This window comes from Talpa occidentalis, unplaced genomic scaffold, assembly GCF_014898055.3.
Source record: "Talpa occidentalis isolate TD23 unplaced genomic scaffold, MPIMG_talOcc4v2.1 talOcc4.6, whole genome shotgun sequence".
Lineage (NCBI taxonomy): Eukaryota > Metazoa > Chordata > Mammalia > Eulipotyphla > Talpidae > Talpa > Talpa occidentalis.
The window spans coordinates 121,496,086-121,515,690 of NW_023604972.1; the positions used below are offsets into that span (position 1 = coordinate 121,496,086).

Here is a 19,605-nt window from a genome sequence, read left to right on the forward strand (position 1 = left end):
GACCAGCAAGGGCTTGAAATCGTAGCTTTAAACTTTTTAATAACAAAATGTAATTTACTCAGGGAGCAAGTCTATATGCACATATGTGCACAACTAAAATAAAAAATTCCTGAAAAAATTAATTACATATGAGACACTCTGGTATTTTCTATTCTATTCTGCTCTGTTCTGTCCCTTCATTTAAAAGCTGTTAGTTGGGATCCACCAAGATGATGACCCACAGTTTGAAAAACACTGATCTAGGACATTATGCCACAGTGTATTTAGGTGAGGTGCTGCATTTTCAGTGCTTGATCAGAGTTAATTACTATGGTTAGCATAGTCTAAGGAGAAAAACACTTGTTGTGGGCATAAAGGTGGGCTCAAGTTGCAACTTTCCTTGAGTAAGTTACTTATTCTATAGACCTCAACTTTCTTCTATGTAAAATGGATATAATTATACCTCCTCATAGGACTGGGGTGAGGTGCCTGGTACATAACTGGTTTTCAACTTATGCCCTTTTTCTCTCAAGGTTTTTATATTATATGTGGTAGGAAAACTTTATAGTTTAACTAATCAAGGGCCTTCTGATGTGGAAAGGAAGATTAATACTAAAAACTCTATTCTGAAGAATGGAGTAATCCTGCGTATGTAGTTTAGAGATAATTGTGCTTGGAAGGAGAATGCTGGAATCATGTCTCTTAGAGATTTGGGGGAGAAGAGGCACATCCAGTTTATAGTGATATTCTCCCTAGAATTCCCTACTCTGACCCTCTCTTCCCACTCATCACATGGATATTATTACTCAAAGATTCTCCTAGCAAGGATCTATGTTTGGCTGGTAAAAAGTATGTGCTTAAAATATTGCAGAATTAGTTCACAATCAAAGAGCTTGGGACTGATGGGTCAGGCATCCTGTCTGGAGAATTCTACTCAGAGAAATTACATGTAATCACAGGAGAGCAGAGTATAAAGAGAAGGAAAAAAAAAGGAAGGTGAAGAAATCTGCTGAGCCTCAGAAATAGCCCCAGACTCCAAAGGACACCTGCAGATCCTGCCTGGGTGGAGAGGAATAGGTAGGATGCTTCTCCTGGCTCCTACAACTGTCTTGTGTTATAACTCAGTCCACTTTGACCTGGCTTGATTCCAGCTATAGGTCATTTTCATATTCTCATGAAACTTTAGAACCAGGAAAGACTTTAGAGGTTATTTGCTGCCATCCTGTGGCAAGTTTCTCTCACTAGAATGAGCCACTCTGGACATAGGATATGAAAGCAAAAGTAATCATAACATCAAAATAACAATACGTGTTAGGGCCTCACTGGTGGCGCAAGGGGTTAAGATGCAACCTATGAAGCTGTCCACAGCTTCTGCAGCACAAGTTCAATCCCCGGCCCTCTGCCAGCTAGGGAGCAACCCACATGGTGCAACAGATCTCTCCTGACTCGCTCGCTGCTCCCCTCAGCCCTGTACTTCAGTCAATCTGCCTGTTCTGTTCCCCACTCTGTCTCTGGTGAATTCTCTCACCGCCCCCCCCACACCTTTGGCTTGTATCCCAGCTCTTATATGCATAAATAAATAAATCTTTACAAAAAATAGGTGTTAGTAAAAGTACTTTACAATTGTTAATGCACAGAGGCTGACCTGTTAGAGATGACGCAGTGACATAACTGGTGTGGCTGTGCTGAAGAGCTGATCTTCAGCTCTGTTTTACTCTGGGAATAGCTGTAGTTTATTGAGCATGGGATGTGCTGAGCTTGAGCTAAGTATTATCTAATAAAAGCCTTATAAAACTCTGTGATTCCAGTGACACTCTCCCAGAGGAAATGTTAGGATTAGAGAAGTGAAGTTACTGTCCCAGTAAACACAGTAAATAAATGCAGGGGTCTGATTTGTTATTGATTGATTGATCGATCAATTTAGGTAGCGTTTGTTGATAACATTGTATGTGATTTAGAGACACGGAATCATACCTCCTTGGATGTATGTCACCCCAACACACCTACCACCAAAGCACCCATGGTTCTCCACTATAGTCCACTGTGCCCCCTCCTCAATGTGTTTCCTTCTTCCTTCTAGTTTTTATTCCACAGTCAGTTTTCTAGACTTTCTTATTGGTGTTTGTTATTTGGTTTTATCTGACCCTTTAGTTTTGTTTCTCTGTGTTCCATGCATAAATGGAACAGTGGATTTGTCTTTCTCCTGACTTATTTTGCTTAGCATTATCCCCTTCACTTCCACTCTGTTGTTGCAAATGACAAGAGTTCATCATTTTTTATAATCGAGTCATATTTCATTGTGTTGTATACCACATTTTTCTAATACACCCCGCTGTCCTTGGGAACTTAGGTTACTTCCATAAGTTATGGTAAATAGTTCTACAATGAACATGGGAGCGCCTATATACCTTCAAATCAGTGTGTTTGCATTTTATTTTTAAGATTTATTTATTTATACAAGCACTGGGTACAGTCAGAAGCGTGGAAGGGTGAGAGAATTCACCAGAGCCAGAGTGGGGAACAGAACAGGCAGACAGACAGAGGACACTGCTGAGGGGAGCAGTGGTCACTGCAGGAGAGGTCTGCATGCCATGTGGGACCTTTGCCGGGCGACCAGGAATCTAACCTGCGCTGCAGAGGCTGTGGGCAGCTTCGCAACCCAGCGCTCAACCGCTGTGCCATCGGGGAGGCCCTGTGTTTGCATTCATTAGGTAAAAACCTAGGGGTGAAATTGCTGAATCACATGGTTGATTATTTTTAATTTTTTTGAGAAATGTCTATACTGTTTTCTATAGGGGCTGGCCTAGTTTACATTCCCACAACAGTTTATTAGGGTGCCTTTTTCTCTACATCCTGGTCAACACTTGTTTCTGGTCTTTTTGGTGTGAGCCATTCTCACCAGTGCGAGGTAGTATCTCATTGTGGTTTTGATTTGCATTTGCCTGATGATAAGTGATGATGAGTAGTTTTTCATGGGCCTGTTCACCATCTGTATGTCTTCTTTGCAGAAATGTCTAGTTCTTCTGCTCATATTTTGATTGGGTTATTAGTTTTCTTTTTGTTGAGTTGTATGAATTCTTTAGAACTTGGATATCAGCCCTTTGTCAAATATATGATGTGTAAATATTTTCTCCCATACAGTTAGGTATCTTTTTGTTTTACTCATAGTTTCTTTTGCTGTGCAGCCTTTTAATTTGCTGTAATCCCATTTGCTTATATTTTCCTTTGTTTCTCTTGCCAAGGGTCTGATTTGAACTAGAAACTCCAGATTGCAAAATTCAAGCTCGGATGTAACAATGTTGGGCTGACTTCCTGTCTCAAAGGTGTATAGGTGGGGGCCTCCCAGGTGGCGCAACGGTTGAGCGCTGGGTTGCGAAGCTGCCCGCAGCCTTTGCAGCGCTGGTTCGATCCCCAGCTGCTCCCGGGCCACTGGAGGAGGGTCCCACATGGCGCGCAGACCCCTCCTGCCGTCCAGACCCCTCCTGCCGTCCGCTGCTGCCCTCAGCAGTGTACTTCGGTACTTCTGCCTGCTCTGCTCCCCGCTCTGGCTCTGGTGAATTCTCTCACCCTCCCGCACTTCTGACTGTACCCAGTGCTTGTATAAATAAATAAATCTTTAAAAAAAATTAAAAAAATAAAAAAAAGGTGTATAGGTGGGGCAAGTCTGAGAGTTTTTTGCTTGAAGTCTGAGAGTTTGTTACAAGGTGGGTAAGGGAGTGTTTTCTATTCTGCTTAGAGCAATTCCTTGATTTCTTCCAATGAGGGCCTCTGAGAGTGTTATTGCCATCCTGGCTTGATTCCCATTAGGGAAGAAAACAAATAGTAAACAAATGGTAAATGATGACCTCTTTCTGAAGTCACCATTTTCCTGATCTTTTAGGGAGTGGATTTGAAAAACCTTTCCACTATGTTTTTACTTCAGACCTTTCTTCACTTTGAGACTGCTGTAGGCAGAGGAAAATGGCCAGACTTGGTCCAGGACTGAGTCTGCAGAGGCGAGAAGACCTGGCATTGGTGGCTACACAGTGCCTGAGTTCTACCATGCCTCATCTCTGTCTCCAATATGGGTCCTCAGCGGTTTCTCACAGGGGTTCTGTGGTGAAATGAAGAAGTCTGGGGTGAATTGGGGCATGGCACAACCTCACAGGAAGTACAAATGGAGGAAGTTAAGAGGGAGAAGAACCTGGCCAGACATAAGAGTCCAATGTAGTTTGAATTTCATAAAGAAATAAATCTCAGAGGGAGAAATAATAACTTCTTAAGTACAAGACACTGGAAAAACTCACTAAATAAAAAAGAACCCCAATAAAGTCTCATTCATCTGTAATCTTAATAATTATTATAATACTAAATATTTAGATAATATTTTCATGGGAAAAGTTGACATGATTTTTTCTTTCGTGTTTTTCAATATACTTTCTGTCACATCAGCCAAGGGCACTCATCGACCTCAAGACATAAGAATAATTACAGCAAAAAGAAATCATTAGTGCTCAGGTGGTGTATCTCAAAATAGGATCTTATTTCAAGGCAACGGACTTGTGCATGAACATTGTAAAGAGAAGATTTTCTAAATTCCCTTATTTCCTTTCTAAACTTACCAAGTCCTGGATCTGTTGAAGCAGACCACCGGGTTTTTATTGGAAGATTTAAGCAAGAAGGGAAGTGTGTGGCAGAAATCCACTGGGGAAAAAAAAAATAAGGAGGCCATAAAAAAAGAAGTTTTTAATCCAAGAAGGCAGGTGTCCTATCAGCAGAGAGACCTCCATAGGGAGAGAGCTCTGCTGGGTCCCTTCTTATGCTGGGCTGCGCTGTACTAACCTGAGCTCTGTTTTGCACACCTGAGCCCTCCGCCATTTCCTGTACAGCATGGATATGGGGTTGATAGCAGGCAGGTGTGACAGGGACCCTGCCTTAGTGGGACTGAGTTCCAGGACTGGATGGAGAACACAGAGAAGAGGAGAGGGAAGGTTCAGGGGGCTACACTGAAAGATGTCAAATATTTAGAAAGGAGATTGTTTATTATTTTTTATTTTTTAAAGATTTATTTATGCATACAAGAACTGGGGTACAGGCCAGAGGTGCAGGAGGTGAGAGGATTCACCAGAGAGAGTAGGGAGCAGAACAGGCAGATCTACTGAAATACACTGCTGAGGGTAGCAGCAGGCGAGACAGGTGAGGTCTGCAGTGCCATGTGGGTAACTCCCTGGCTGCTATAGAGGCTGTGGGTAGCTTCACAGTGCTGTGCCCAACCCCCTAGTCACCAGGGAGGCCTGTTGGTGAGGTTTTGAAGAAAAGAAAACTTTGTGCACCTTTAGGAGAAATGTAAGAAAGGAGATTGTTTAGATGGGCAAAGACTGGGATAGAAGGTAAGTTAGGGAAAATAAAGGATCTCTTGCTTCTCTAACTCCCAGTGGATTACACACCTGGATTAAAATACACAGTCCTCATCCTGGTCTGTAGGAGTTTACCTGATGGGCCCTCAGCCCTCTCTGACTCCTTCTTTTTCCTCCCAGACTCCTTGGCCCCCTGGCTTTTCCTCTCATAGGTCCCCACCTACACATCAAAGATCCTTGCGCTGGTTTTCTCTACCCTTCAAATCCACAGTCTTGATTTCTGACTCCATTCAGATCTCTCCTCACATAGAGCCTCCTTGGGAAGCCTTTCCTGACCATCCTCAGATAACATTCCAATCCCTTTCCAAGTCCTTACTGACTTCACTGTTCTTTATATGTGATTACAGCTTGACTCTATGTAGTCAACTGGGGCTGCCATAATTAAACACCACAGACTGGGTGACTACTTAAACAATAGGAATTCATTTTTCCACGGTTCTGGAGTCAGGAGCCCATGATCAGGGTGCCGCATGGTTGGATTTGGCTGGGAATTTTCCTCCTGGCTTGAACACAGCAGCCTTCTCCCTGTGTCCTCACATGGACATTTCTCGGCATGTGTGTACCTGAAGTGGGAGGGGCAAGGTAGGGACAAGGAGGGAGAGCCACCAATGCTGTTGAGTTAGGCCCCCGTCCTTATGACCTCATTTAACCTAATTACCTCCTAAAAAACCCATCTTCAAATATAATCATGTGGGAGATTAGGGCTTCAACATGTAAATTTTGGAGAGGACACATTTCAGTTCATGGCACTGAACTATGAACTATAAATCATTACACATTTATTATAATGTAGTTCTATAAAGGGACGACCTTTGTCCATGTATCACTATAACTACATTGTCAGTTACTGTGCCTGGCACATAGTAGGCACTCTATAAGCATCTGTTAGGTAAATGAGGGAAAGAACTGCATTTTTCCCCTCTATATTCTAGTGGTAGTGTGACAAATACATGGCCCCATCACAGTAACACCCCAAACAAGAAGCATTTATCAGGTATGTATATATGCCAGTACCTTATTTTATTTCTAATCTAATCCTCACAATCCTAGAAAATGGGAATTATTATTAATTATCATGATAAGGTTGAGCAAATCAAGATATGAAGAGGTTAATCTCTTGTCCAAGGTCATATAGCTCATAGGCAAAGCCAGGGTTTCTTTTTAGTGTCTGGACTAGTGTGCATCAAAACCACCTGGGGGGGCCTCCCTGGTGGCGCAGCGGTTGAGCGCTGGGTTGCGAAGCTGCCCGCAGCCTCTGCGACGCCGGTTCGATCCCTGGCTGCTCCCGGGCCACAGGAGGAGGGTCCCACATGGCGCGCAGACCTCTCCTGCCGCCCGCTGCTCCCCTCAGCAGTGTACTTCGGTCCTTCTGCCTGCTCTGCTCCCCGCTCTGACTCTGGTGAATTCTCTCACCCTCCCACGCTTCTGACTATACCCAGTGCATGTGTAAACGAACAAACAAACAAACAAATAAATAAATAAATAAAAACATGCCTCTTAAAAAAAAAAAAAAAACCACCTGGGGGCTTGTTAGAAAACATTGCTGGGCTCTGTCCTCCAAGTTTCTAATAGTTTGGGGTGGGATCTGAGAACTTGTGTTTCCGTTAACTTCCCAGGGAATGCTGATGCTGCTGTTCCAGGCACCACACTTTGAGAATTCCTATTGTAGACACAGAACGCTTTAAGTTCCTTTTTCCTTCAAATTCCTCAGCTATTTTGTCTCTATGTCCTTGAGTAATGAGGAATGAGGAATGAGTTTCCAGTAAATGCTCTGTGCTTACAAGAAGGCTGCTCTGGCGTGACCATCAGGGACTTAGAGGAAGACCTTTGCCACAGGGTGGCAGCAACATCCCAGGTAGCGAACACTGAGCCTTTGCTGGGGACAGCTCATTAGCATATCATCCCCTGGATTCCCACAGAGCACTGCCTGACTGCCTCTCCATTTCTCCTTGGCAGGAAGAAGGATAGAAGGAGGGGTCCTGGCAGAGGGAGCAGTTGTTGGCACACCCAGGGCAGTTTTATTCTCTGGGAGACTCGGGAGGAAGCTGGGTGGTCTCCTCAGAGTGTGGAATTGTGCACTTCACAAAACCACCACGCAGCGTTGGACGGCTGGGAGAACCCGGCCTGACAAAAGGCCTCAAATGAGACTGGCAGGGGCTGCTGGTCCTCACAGGGCAGAGGCCTGGGTCCCTTCGTGAAGAGGCCTGGCAGTTTCTCATGATGCCAGTTTCCAGGGGTGACTACCCTCCGCAAAGCCTCCCTCCCAAAAGATGAAGGTCTGTGGCCTCCCTGGGGAGTTCTGTCCTGCTCACAATGGCACCAGATGGAGCAGGGACCTGCTCTCCCCACCTCCAGCATCACCCCCACACCTCTTCCTCCTTCATTGAGTTGGTTTTGTTCTAAACTTCCTAAGACTCTTCCTAAGTGCCAGGCATTATGCTGAAGATTTTATATTATCACCTTTGTAACGCCCATTATACCCTCAAAAAGAAGGTATTAATGATACTAATTTACACGAAGAAATTTAAGTTTAATCTATCATTTGCTAAACTCAGTTGACCATAGCAACTAATGCAGGAGGACCTTACACCTCCTCTATTTTATGGGAACTTGATGTGAAAATTGGGTTGAAGCTGGTAGGCTCCATCCAATCCCCACCTGCACAGATGAGGTACAGGGGGATTGAATGATTGGGTCAAGGTACCACGGTCAGTTAAAAACAAGCAAAGGTGAGATTCACCATTCAGTGTCTAGGTCAGCATTCCATGCCAGATGCTCAGAAGTCATGTTAAAACTAACATTAGCATGTCCACAGGTCATGTTCTTGGGTTAATCATGATGGTCCACGGGCCCTGACGAAACTGCTCAAGAATTCAGGCTGGATTCAGCCCAGCACTGTGTACAAGTTTGGATTCAACCATTACTCTGAAACAGAAGACCTTCAGGTTTTAGGAAACACAAAGCCATTTTTGCTCTAGGAATCCACATACATGAGAACTCTCTTCAGTAAGTTTTCTCCTTTTTCAGCTAATAGCTCATCCTCAGCATAAATGAAAAAATGCCTCGTGGGGACACAGCAGTGCTAAGGAGGTGGAATTTGGTGACAGTTTTCAGTCTTGTGCTGTTGACAGAATCTTTGAGTGCTAAGCTCTCCCCAGGGCAAATCCATCATTAGTTCCTTTCTGGGCTGAGCTGACTCTTGGATGGTATTTATTTTCTTCTGCTATATCTTCAAGCTCCTGACTGGCTACTTTCAGGATGTTTTGTGACCCCCTGAACTTAGAGATTTACAAAAGAAATCCCAAAGGTATCCTCCAACACCATTTCTCTAAGACTCACCTCTGTCTGTAACATTGATGCAACTCTGTGGTTAGTGGGAAAGAGCTCATGACTCAAAGGGAAATATCTTGTCATCCTGTTGTACCAGTTGGGCCCTGCTTTTCATATTCCTCAGCCTCATCTGGGGAAGGGGCTTGTGTAGGAACAATGCCCATGCATAGAGGCTGGAGTTCTCTGAAACGAATTAGAAAACTGCTTCATTCCCCACTTTATGATGATTGGAAAATGATGAACTTTGAATAGCACAATATGAAAAAAACATGGGCGCTTTTCTAAAAGGAGCACCCCAAATGAAAAAATGTGCTAATCATTGGGAAACAATACGTGAATACCAAAGATTTCAGCCCTGTAATGAATTACAGAAAATATTTTCTATTTGGAGAGTGGGAGGGGGCAGGAATAGGAAGTGAGAGAAGAAAAGTGGGGAGAAAAAAGGAAAGAGAGGAAAAGAAAAACAGATGTGAATCTTAAAAATATTTTAAGCATGGATAACTGAAGCACTCTAATTTATTTAAGACCGTCTGTGAAGTATTAAAGGTGATTGTTCAGGCTTTTTAAGTGCAGCCACAAGATTTACAAGCACATAATAAGTGATAACGTCCCCAGAACTAACAAATAATAGGCAATATAAAAGATCTGGACTGCCTTTTAATGTTTTAGGGTTTTTTTTTTTTTTTGCTTGCAGAAAGAAAAAATTAGGATGATTATTTTTAATAATCACACAAATTCTTTCACTTATAATAGCTCTTAATTGAGGCAAATAAACTGGCTTGAATTTTTCATTTCACATCTGTAGGGTTGCTACATTAACAATAAAAATACACTTTGCCCTATGTATTATTTTGGGGTGTACTTAGATGTATTCAATACTAAGCAATGTTACTTATCTGAAATTCAAATTGAACTGAATATCCTGTTTTATCTCAGAACCCTGCTCAAACGTGTAGCTTCAGGAAAATGTGACTGTTTGCAAATTGAAGGTTGAGGCAGCAATTTGGTGGTTGTGATGAGGGTAGATGCTGCTTTCTGAGTACCTGAGCCTGGATGGAATGGGAGCGTGAGGTTCCAGAACAGGATGGCAAAAAAGGAGATGGGAGGAGAGACAAAGGAGGCAGGGTACAGGGCAAACAGAGCAGAGCAGGAAGGGCATCATGGGAGGGGTTATTGGAGAAGCAGGGTGACCACACAGAAAAGGAAAATGAGGGCACTGAAGGATTTTAAATCACTTGATGGCTTTCACATATTGAGCCTCTGTACTGCAGACCTTGAAATTCCATGTGCTTAACCAGCGAGTTCACTTTAAGAGGAAGTTCAGTTCCCGGCCAAGAGCTCCGGCTCCTCCTAGTGGCCATTGCGGGTATCGCCCCCAGGTCCCGCCGTCGTTTATCCTGGAGACGCTCTTCCAGTTCTGAGAACACTGTCCATCAGCTTCCTTTGCCCTTGCTTCCTTGTTTCCTTTCTGTCGGCTTATTCATTCGACAAGCGGGGAGTTGACACCTCCCAACTGCTCCGGCCCTGGGGAACAGGCCACACAGAGCTGGTCATTGTTGCCCGGGGTTCTGGGACCACCCGGGAGCAGAAGGGCAGCATGCGCCTGGGAGGCCTGATGACTGACAGCAGCCTTGGGTCAAGAGCCCAGCGGGCTGCCCGGAAAGAGGGTCAGAGCTCCTGGCCTCGCAGAAGCCTCCTCACTCTGCTCAGCTAGGGTGGAAACGAGCCTTTCCTCCCGGCTCCCTCCAGACCCACCACATTAGCAGCACTAAAAATCTGTTTTCAGCCTGGTGTTTATGAACAAAGGCTTTGTACTGGGAAAGTGTGACAGCTTGGGAGAGGGAATCCTGCTTGGGGTGGGTCCGTGGTGCTGAAGGAATGGAGAGGAGAAAGGGAATATGTCGATCCCCAACTTCTCCAAGTGTAGGATTTGAACAAATTTGTTAGGAATGCACTTGCTCATCGGAAATATTAAAAAATTGTCAACCTGAAAACTTTTCATCGTTCTATTTGTGAGCAGATCTGTGTCCACATGTGACTCCCTCTCTCTTAGTCACACCTGGAAGAGCTGTAATGGGTTTCCCTAGACTGAGTAACACCAGCTTCTCAGGTGCCTAGTGGAAGTGTGGGTGCCTGGAGGTGAAATTCAGCTTGGGCTGCGGAAGGAAAAAAAACTGGGGACTGCATCAGGCAGCACTTTCTAGCACTTTCCTGAATTCTGTGTCCAGAATGTCCCACAGATGTGCAGTTATGGATTCCCTTGGGCTGGTGGCTGGAGTTGGTATGCTTCTTTCAGACTGTCAGCAGCATCCTTCCACTTTCCCAACCAGCAGTTCAAATAGCACAGATGCCTTAGAAAAAGTTAGGATAGATTGATCAAATGGTGATTTGTCAAGATTTTGATCAAAAGAGCCTCCCCTCTAAGTGGAAGCCACCTACAGGTAGAAGGTCAGGTTAAAGTGTCACCAAGACAAGTTCAATCTCTGAGCATTCACATTTCCTGCCAATTCTTTATTAAAAAGTATGATGGAACCAAGCAGGCATCCATAAGTTGTTCTTCATGAGCAGAACTAAATGGTTCATTAGCATAATGGCTGTTTCCACTGTTCTTACAAATGGCAGGATTACTCACATAGAAAAATCTACCGAATTCGAAGGTCATACAGGATTATTCTACCTAATTTGAAGGTCACATGGGAAGAACCGATGGTGACATTACATTTTCCTAATCCCAACATGGAAATGATTGAATTTATTGAGACATTTGAGTCTGATGTGGCTGGAGGTACAGGCTGCTACAGCAAAGTGCTCTCTTCATATCTGCTTGTTTCCTGCTCTGTTTCTAGAAGTTGAGCCTGGAGAGCTTGCAGTGAATTGTTACTTGTTTTCCTGCGTTGGCTCTTCCAGCTAGTCCTTCCAAGATTTTACTTTGGTGACTGACATCTTTCTGAAGCATAGCCCTGAGCTCACTGCACTCATTTCATTTTTCCTTCCGGGAGAAGAATAACAACAATATGCACAAGATGTCATGTAAAACTATTTTTTTTCTTTATTGAAAATACATCTACAAAGTAATGCTTCTCGGTCCACACTGGGTGCATGAGTATGCAGAGCCCGTGATGGGCTGTCGAGAGGATCATCCTAGAGGATCTGCTTTCCATAAGAAATAGTTAGTATAAAAACAGATCACATTGTGTAACAGAATTAATTTGACATGATTAATTTTTGCTCTACTGGTGTCATAAGATAACAGCCACAAACATTAACTTTTGTAGTGTACACTTTCCAAAGAGAACTGCAACATTATATGGTTATTCCACCATGGCCTAATGTTAACTTTTGTACATACATAATGCTTGGGATCTATATAAAAATATCTCTCTAACTGTATATCGGAGGATGCGTGTCTATATTTTCAGTCTGTTAGCATAATTATGTCCATTCTTCATCATTTTCCATCAGCAACTCAAACACAACTGGTATGGTTTGACAACTTTCACTCTGCAATGACCGGATGAGATTCCTTCATGCTTAAAAGATGAATCTGCTATAAATCTGGGAGCTGCCTTACCTGAAAACTAATGTCCCTGCTGTTTTTTTTTCTTCTTGGAACTATACTGACAATGTCTTCACACTAATTCAGTTCCTACCATTTCTCTCAAGGACATGAATCAAACCAAACCAAACCAAACCTTACTGCTGTGCAAGGTTCTGAATGACTTGGTAAGTGGAATTCCAACACAAAGAAACGTCTTGTTCCCCTCATTCTAAGAACTTCTGATTATACTCAAAAACCTTTTCAAATAAGAGACCACCCACTCAGCTCACAGACCTCTATGAGAGAGAGCTCTTTCATTTGGCTCCTTTAAAAGACATAAGAAATGAACATATATGTTTGACATGCAGACTTCCTTGGGAAATGATTTTGAACTGAAGAGAAAATGGATTTCAGGCTAATGCAGATGAACCTCTCCTAGGGATAACTATCCCTCTCCCTAGGGATAACCTCTAATCTTACATTTTAAAATCCTCTCTTTATAATGTCAATCAGGCTCCATTCTTTCATAGCAGGCTCTTTAGTGTTCCATAATAAGATCATGAGCATCCTTCCTAGTTGCTAGTCTTACTTCTTATTTTCTGAAAGTCTAGCATCAGTTGAAGAGTGCTGAGAGACATTCTTCCCAGAGCTCTCCCTTCAGTTTGGGGAGAGTAGGAAAGAAGGGAATATTTCCCCTATTGGGAAAAACTGAGCAAAAGGCTGCATGAGTAGATTCACTGTTGGAATGGCCTGGTGATTTGAATGATTGACATTTTGGACACAGCTATCAGGCCTCTACTTAAAATTTCATTCCCCCCAAAAATCCTTTCTCATGCTCCATGGAATGATACTTGCTACTGGATGTTCAGAGAGAAAATAGAGGGCCGGCTGACTCATCCTGCAGCAGGATGCTTGGACTAGGAGAGGCCATGGAGGCATCAAGGGATCTCACTCATTTTACAGAAAGGAAACGGAGACCTGGAGATGAAATGTGGCTTGCCCCGGGGCACATGGAAAATTCTCTTTATGTGCCTCTTCAGAGCTGTGCTGGGTGTGTATGCATATTGTCCTGATACTAATAAAATAAGGACATATGTCTGAAAAGGAAAAAAAAAACCTGTTACTGTCCAATGCATAACCAATTGTAGTTTATCAAGTTGTTTCATTTTGAGGCTAAAACCGAATTATATCTGAAGAATTTTTAAATTTTGAAAGTTGATTTAAAAGCATTTTTGCCTTCTATTTGACTCCTAAACTTATGAAAAATATCACATTTACAGGATTGTGTGCCACATAAATGTGTAAGATCTGATCAAGACTATTTTTGACTTTAGTACCTTATTAGATAAGACTAACCTGAAATGACTTAAAATTTCAAATGTCAGATGAAAACTATACATTTTGGCCACTGCAAACTCCTCCCTTGTATTTGGATAAATACTTCCCATCCTATAAGAGTGGGGAGGAAAAGGGAGGTATGGGCTTGCTGGAGAGATTGAGCTGTAATGGGATAGAAACATTTTGTAATGGTTTTCAAACACCTGGTGCTCAAGAAAGCATTTCTCTTTGTTCGCCTACATCTTGGTTTCACTGTCCATGGGCTTCTCAGATTCATTTTCCTGGGCAATCAGCTGATAGGGTTTCTTCATTTCATTCTCTTCGATCACTGAGTTACCCATTTCAGCATCTCGGTTCTTTAGTTCATGTCGTGACAGGTGCTCAACAATTCCAGCTCCCAGGGAGTCTCCTAGCACGTTGGTGGTGGTTCGGAGGCGGTCCCTGTGGGAAGGGCAGGAGGAAGGAAAAAGTGAGGGTCCTGTGAACAGTTCATGTTATGAGCCAGCCAGTTCAGTCTTTAGAGGCATCTCTCTCTTTTTTTTTTTTAATATTTATTTATTTATTTAAGCACTAGGTACAGTCAGAGGGTGAGAGAATTCACCAGAGCCAGAGCGGGGAACAAAACAGCAGACTGAGGAAACACACTGCTGAGGGGAGCAGCGGGTGGCAGTCGAGGTCTGTGCACCATGTGGGACCCTTGCTGGGGGCCGGGGATTGAACCAGCGCTGCAGAGGCTGCAGGCAGCTTCGCAGCCCAGCACTCAACCACTGAGCCACCAGGGGAGGCCCCAGAGGCATCTCTTAAAATTCAGTTGGTGTATTTACCAACTGCATGATTACATAATAGGTGTAATTTTTATAACAGTAGTTTTTAAAAGTTACTAGGACATAGAGATCAATGATTCTCAGCTACTAGCCTGCATGGTTTGAACGCCGAGTTAGAAGGGGGGCGGCCTGTCCCACTCTCCTTTTATTTAAAATTTCTCATTGATTCTTTTCCCTACAGCTCACCTTCCTTTAGAGCAGCTGTTCTCAAAATGTGATCCAGAGACTCACTGGAGGTCCCTGGTCAAAGCTATTTTCATAAAAATGCTGTGATATTATTTTCCCTCTTCACTCTCATTTTCTCATGAATGCTAGTGAAGTTTTGCAAAGATTATGGCATAAGACAAAAGATATCACAGCAGATTGAATGCAGAAGTGGTTAGGAGATTACAGCTGTTTCGGATTAGGAGATTTGGATAAGGAGATTTGCAAAAATGTAAAGTGGTACCATTCCTCACCCTAAATTTTTGCTTTGGAAAATGGCATTTTTCATAAAAATATTAGTTATGTTAACGTGGAATGAATTTATTGTTATAACTTTTAAATGAATTTGAACTTATAAAAATTCCTCAATTTTTCTAATATGATCCTTTGATAGATATAACCCACATAGGCAAAAGCTTTTTGAATACTCAGTAATTTTCAAGTGTACATGAAAATTACATGTGGTGGTGGTTACAAAATTACACCAAAAGCTTTGGGAACCACAACTGTGTATTAGAAAAATGCTCACACTGGTTGAATATTGACTGTGGGCCAGGCAGTGGGCTGCCTGCTTGAGTGCATTTAATCCTCACAGCAAACCAGGAGGTAGATAATAAATACTATGGTCCGCAGTTTACAGAGGAGGAAGCCTGCCTGGGGTCACTGAGGGTCAGCACACAATCCAAATGACTATGGAACAGACTGGCAGCTGATTCCCTCCCCCACCATGCGTTGAGTGCACTGTTGGGCCTTTTGGGGCAATTGGATCTAGTGAAATTAACATGTGACCACTCCAGCTCCTACAGGATCCTACTAGACATTCACATAGAGCATCCTGGGGAGAAACTTTTGAAAGTGGAAGGAAATTTGCGAGAGAAAAAGGCAGAGAGTATCAGAAGGGTAAAGGATGGGTCTTAGAGGTAAAGGTTGGAGTGTGTGGAGGGTACTTGAAATTTTCCCCAGAGCCCCAAATCAAAATCGATTCACTAATGACGCTCACTCTCTTCCCACTGTCTCCCTCTTGGGCTCAGATGGGGATATCTGCGCTGCATTACGCCATTGCAATGGGAAGCACAAGGAGGACGGGCTGACCCAGCGTGTGAGGCCTGCAGTTCTGTCCCAGCCGCAGCGGGGATGTGTTGTGCAATTTAGGAACGGCTTTGCTGATTTATGATGGCTTTGCAGACATCAGGTTTCCCAATCCCTGAATGATTTTATGGAGTGTGAAGTGTAGCGTCCAGATGTGCTCCGTGGGCTGATAAGGTGCATGGCGCATGCATCCACGGCTAGTCTCCAGATCAGGGCAGGACTTGGGCAAAAAGCAATTTAATTATAGGCCAAGCTGCCCCTCCTGTTTGTGAGGAGCTCTTCTGGCAGATGTGCCAGGCTGTCCAGCACCCTGGGGTGACAGACCAGGCCCCAGAACGCAGGAGCCCAGCGCCAGCTTACTTACAGGAACCAGTCCACTGCAATGATGAGCGTGATGTCATCGGTGGGCAGTCCCACGGACGTTAGCACGATGACCATGGTGACCAGGCCCGCCTGAGGAATCCCAGCTGCCCCGATGCTGGCGGCTGTTGCTGTGATGCTGTTAAAAGAAGTCCCGAAACAGAAAACATTTTTACAAATCTCCCCAAATAGTCTACCCTGCAAAATAAGTGTAGTGACAATGCCTGACTCACCCAGTTAATAGAGAAGAACGTACTTTAAAGAATGTAGATGAGACCACAATAAAACAAACAAAAAACCCTGAGCTAATAATCATATTAACTAATATTTATCAAGCATGAGTTAAGTTTATCAAGCATCTGATGTGCTTGGAAGTTGGTCCTATCATTATAGCCATTTTTTTTTAAAGATTTATTTATTTATACAAGCTCTGGGGTACAAGCCAGAGGTGCAGGAGGGTGAGAGAATTCACCAGAGACAGAGCAGGGAGCAGAACAGGCAGAAGGACTGAAATACACTGCTGAGGGGAGCAGAGGGTGCAACAGGAGAGATCTGCGGCACCATGTGGGTATCTCCGTGGCTGGCCAGGAATTGAACTGGCGCTGCAGAGGCTGCGGACAGCTCAACAGCACTGTGCTCAACCTGCTGCACCACCAGGGAGGCCTCATTACAGCCATTTTTTTTTTTAAAGATTTATTTATTTATAGAAGCACTTGGGTACAGGCCAGAGGTGCGGGAAGGTGAGAGAATTCACCAGAGACAAAGCAGGGAGCAGAACAGGCAGAAGGACCAAAGTACACTGCTGAGGGGAGCAGCAGGCAAGACAGGAGAGGTCTGCTGCACCATGTGGGAATCTCCCTGGTCGGCTGGGAATCGAACCCAGGCTGCAGCACTCTAGAAGCTGCAGACAGCTCGATAGCACTGTGCTCATCTGCGCCACCGGAGGCCCATTACAGGTTTTTTTTTTTTTTTTTTTTTTTTTTTCTGTGGGACCCTCTCCGGTGGCTGGGGGTAACTAACCTGCGCTGCAGAGGCTATGGACAGCCTCGCAGCCCGGTGTTCAACCGGTGCGCCACCAGGGGAGGCCCTGCAGCCATTTTTAAGTGAAGAAACTGGTTGTTACCTTCTTTCTCACTACCTGAAAATATTTGGTAAAGTCTACAATGCTGCATAGTTGCAATAACAATTTGTCTCCAGTTTTTCCTCTATCCCAGTGCAGGCTTGTAAAGATACTGAACTTGTATGATTGATGTGGTCAGAAGCTAAGTCAAATTTATTAATTGGAAAGGACAAACTCCTGAAGCACTGTGGATATTTTTTTCTGGAGGTAGTGTGGACCTGGTTTGTAAGGCACATAACTTGTCTGGGATTCCACTTGCTAAATATGTATCTGATAGTGTGGGGTGAACATGTGAAAATGTTTTAGAAAGAGAAAAGTATTTCCTAGATAAAGTTGATACTAGCAAAGTAATATATCTGTGGGCAGAGATGACTCATAGTTTCCCCATGTTATTCCTTTTCTATGGTTCTAGAAGTTTTAGCTGCCCAGAAGGAAGACTGCATTTCTCAGACTCCCTTGGACCTTAGACTAAATTCTGGCCAATGAGATACGAAGGAAAGTGATGGAGTAACTTGCAGGCTGTGCTACTCTTCCTTCTCCCACTGGCTAAAATTTGGGGGTGTGCTAAGCCACCCCAGACCACCTAAATGAGCACAACACCCCACGGATGATGAACCCCAAGCCTCGGTCTTGAGGGCCTTGTGGAGCAGAGTTGCAGCTCTGAGAAACAAGTATAGTTCCAGCTTGTTGGAAGCAGTGTTCTTATTCTTGTTATTTTAAACTCTGTCGCATGCAGGGGCCTCCCTGGTGGTGCAAAGGGTTAAGACTCAACCTATGTGGCTATTCACAGCCACTGCAGCCTGAGTTTGATGCCCGGCCAGGGAGTTACCCATATGGCGCAGCAGACCTCTCCTGACTCACCCACTGCTCCCCTCAGCAGTGTATTTCAGTCAGTCTACCTGTTCTACTCCCTACTCTATCTCTGGTGAATCCTCACAACACTCACACCTCTGGCCTGTACCCCAGTTCTTGTATGCATAAATAAATAAATCTTAAAAAAAAATACACTCTGTCACATGCAACTGAACCTTTTTTAGAACTCAGGATTTTCAGCTAGTTTACCATTGTATGCCCAAGAATAATTACAGGTGAGCTCAGATCTAGCTCTCCCAGCTGAGGTTTTGCTAGTCTAGGCCTCGACCTCCTGGAAATCCCAGGCTAGTCACCTTTGGCCATGATCAGCCTCCTCTTTTTCACCCCAGTGCTTCCAACAACAATTATCACTTTTCCATAACACAAAACATACATATGGAATCTAATGTAACTTTTTTCTAAGAGTCTCATGCTCTACCAACTGAGCTAGCAAGGCATGTGACAGATTTATTTCTAAATAAATATATATACACATACAAAAAAGTGGGAGACTGGTAAAGACCGAAAAAGACTAAGGTGATAAAAAAACCAAATAAAAACTACAAAGCCAGATTTGATCTTTGTCTGGGGGGAAAGACCGTAAAAGATATGTTGGAGACAGTTCGCAAAATCTGAATGTAGACTGGATATTCTGGAAGTTTATTTTAGATACTATTGTGGTTATGTAGGAAAAATTCCTTATTCTTAGGAGATGCACACAGAACTATAGAAGTAAAATGTCATGAAGACAGAGAACAAGAATGGAGCAGTAAAAATAGTAAAATGTTAACTTTTGGATCCAGGTAGAAGATGTTTGTTGAAATATCCTTTCAACTTTTCTATAGGACAATTTTTATAATAAAAAGTTGTGAACAGCAAAAAAAAAAAAATCTAATCTTGTTTGATCTTCAAAGTAAATTGCTAGTAATAATGAACACACAGGCACAAACACAAAGACCAGGGTCTGATATGAATTGTGAGACTTAAAATCAGCACTATATTTTAAGTCTGTTGTGCAACTGACTTTCAGGAAAAATAAAGAGGGTATTATATTCTCACATGGACGTGCGTGGGTAATTCCAGAAGGGTACACAGGAAACTAGGAAGGAATAGTAGTTACCTCGGGAGAAGGAAACTAGATTAGGGGAAGGTATGGGAAGAAAATTACCTTTCACTGGACACCTCATATGTAGTAGTTAAAAAGCCCATAAAAATCAAATTCTCAACCTACTTATCAGTGTGGTTTGTCATTTATGAAATATAGTCTAAAGTTTAACCCCAAGCAAATGTTAATTCAGGTTTTTAAATACTGTCAATAAAAGTTAACACATTTTAATGCCTTTTAAAATTGAAGTATGATCTGACTTAAAAAAGATATCAGCAGATTTTAAATATAAGACGCTAGATATATTTATAGATGGTATGATTAGTAAATCAATCAAGTGGCAAACTTGTTGGCCACATAATTAATGGTGTGATTCCATTAATTATGAAAAACACAGTGTGGGTCTGTCTATGCATAAAAAAAATGTTTCTACACCAATCATTATTGGCAGTGGGCAGAGAGTATATAGC

General features: G+C 43.1%; 1 protein-coding gene and 1 long non-coding RNA gene across 4 annotated transcripts in view; one reads left to right on the forward strand and one right to left on the reverse strand.

The window, feature by feature from the left end:
- Positions 1–19,605, forward strand: part of LOC119260186 (uncharacterized) — a 119,197-nt gene that overhangs the window by 54,468 nt on the left and 45,124 nt on the right. Inside the window, exon 3 of one of the 2 annotated variants that reach the window (XR_005128714.2) lies at positions 3,222–3,562. The exons of the other annotated variant lie outside the window; for it this stretch is intronic. This is a non-coding gene — a long non-coding RNA (uncharacterized LOC119260186). Of the gene's footprint in view, positions 1–3,221; positions 3,563–19,605 lie in introns of those variants that run through there. 2 annotated transcript variants of the gene reach the window in all.
- The window catches only part of SLC1A3 (solute carrier family 1 member 3), an 80,582-nt gene continuing 72,719 nt past the window's right edge, over positions 11,743–19,605 (reverse strand). For both annotated transcript variants that reach the window (XM_037529069.2, XM_054687939.1), the window contains 2 exons: positions 16,063–16,197; positions 11,743–14,022 (listed from right to left, as the gene is read on the reverse strand). In XM_037529069.2, coding sequence (XP_037384966.1) covers positions 13,818–14,022; positions 16,063–16,197 — 340 coding nt within the window. In that variant the 3' untranslated portion in view covers positions 11,743–13,817. The remainder of the gene's footprint in view (positions 14,023–16,062; positions 16,198–19,605) is intronic.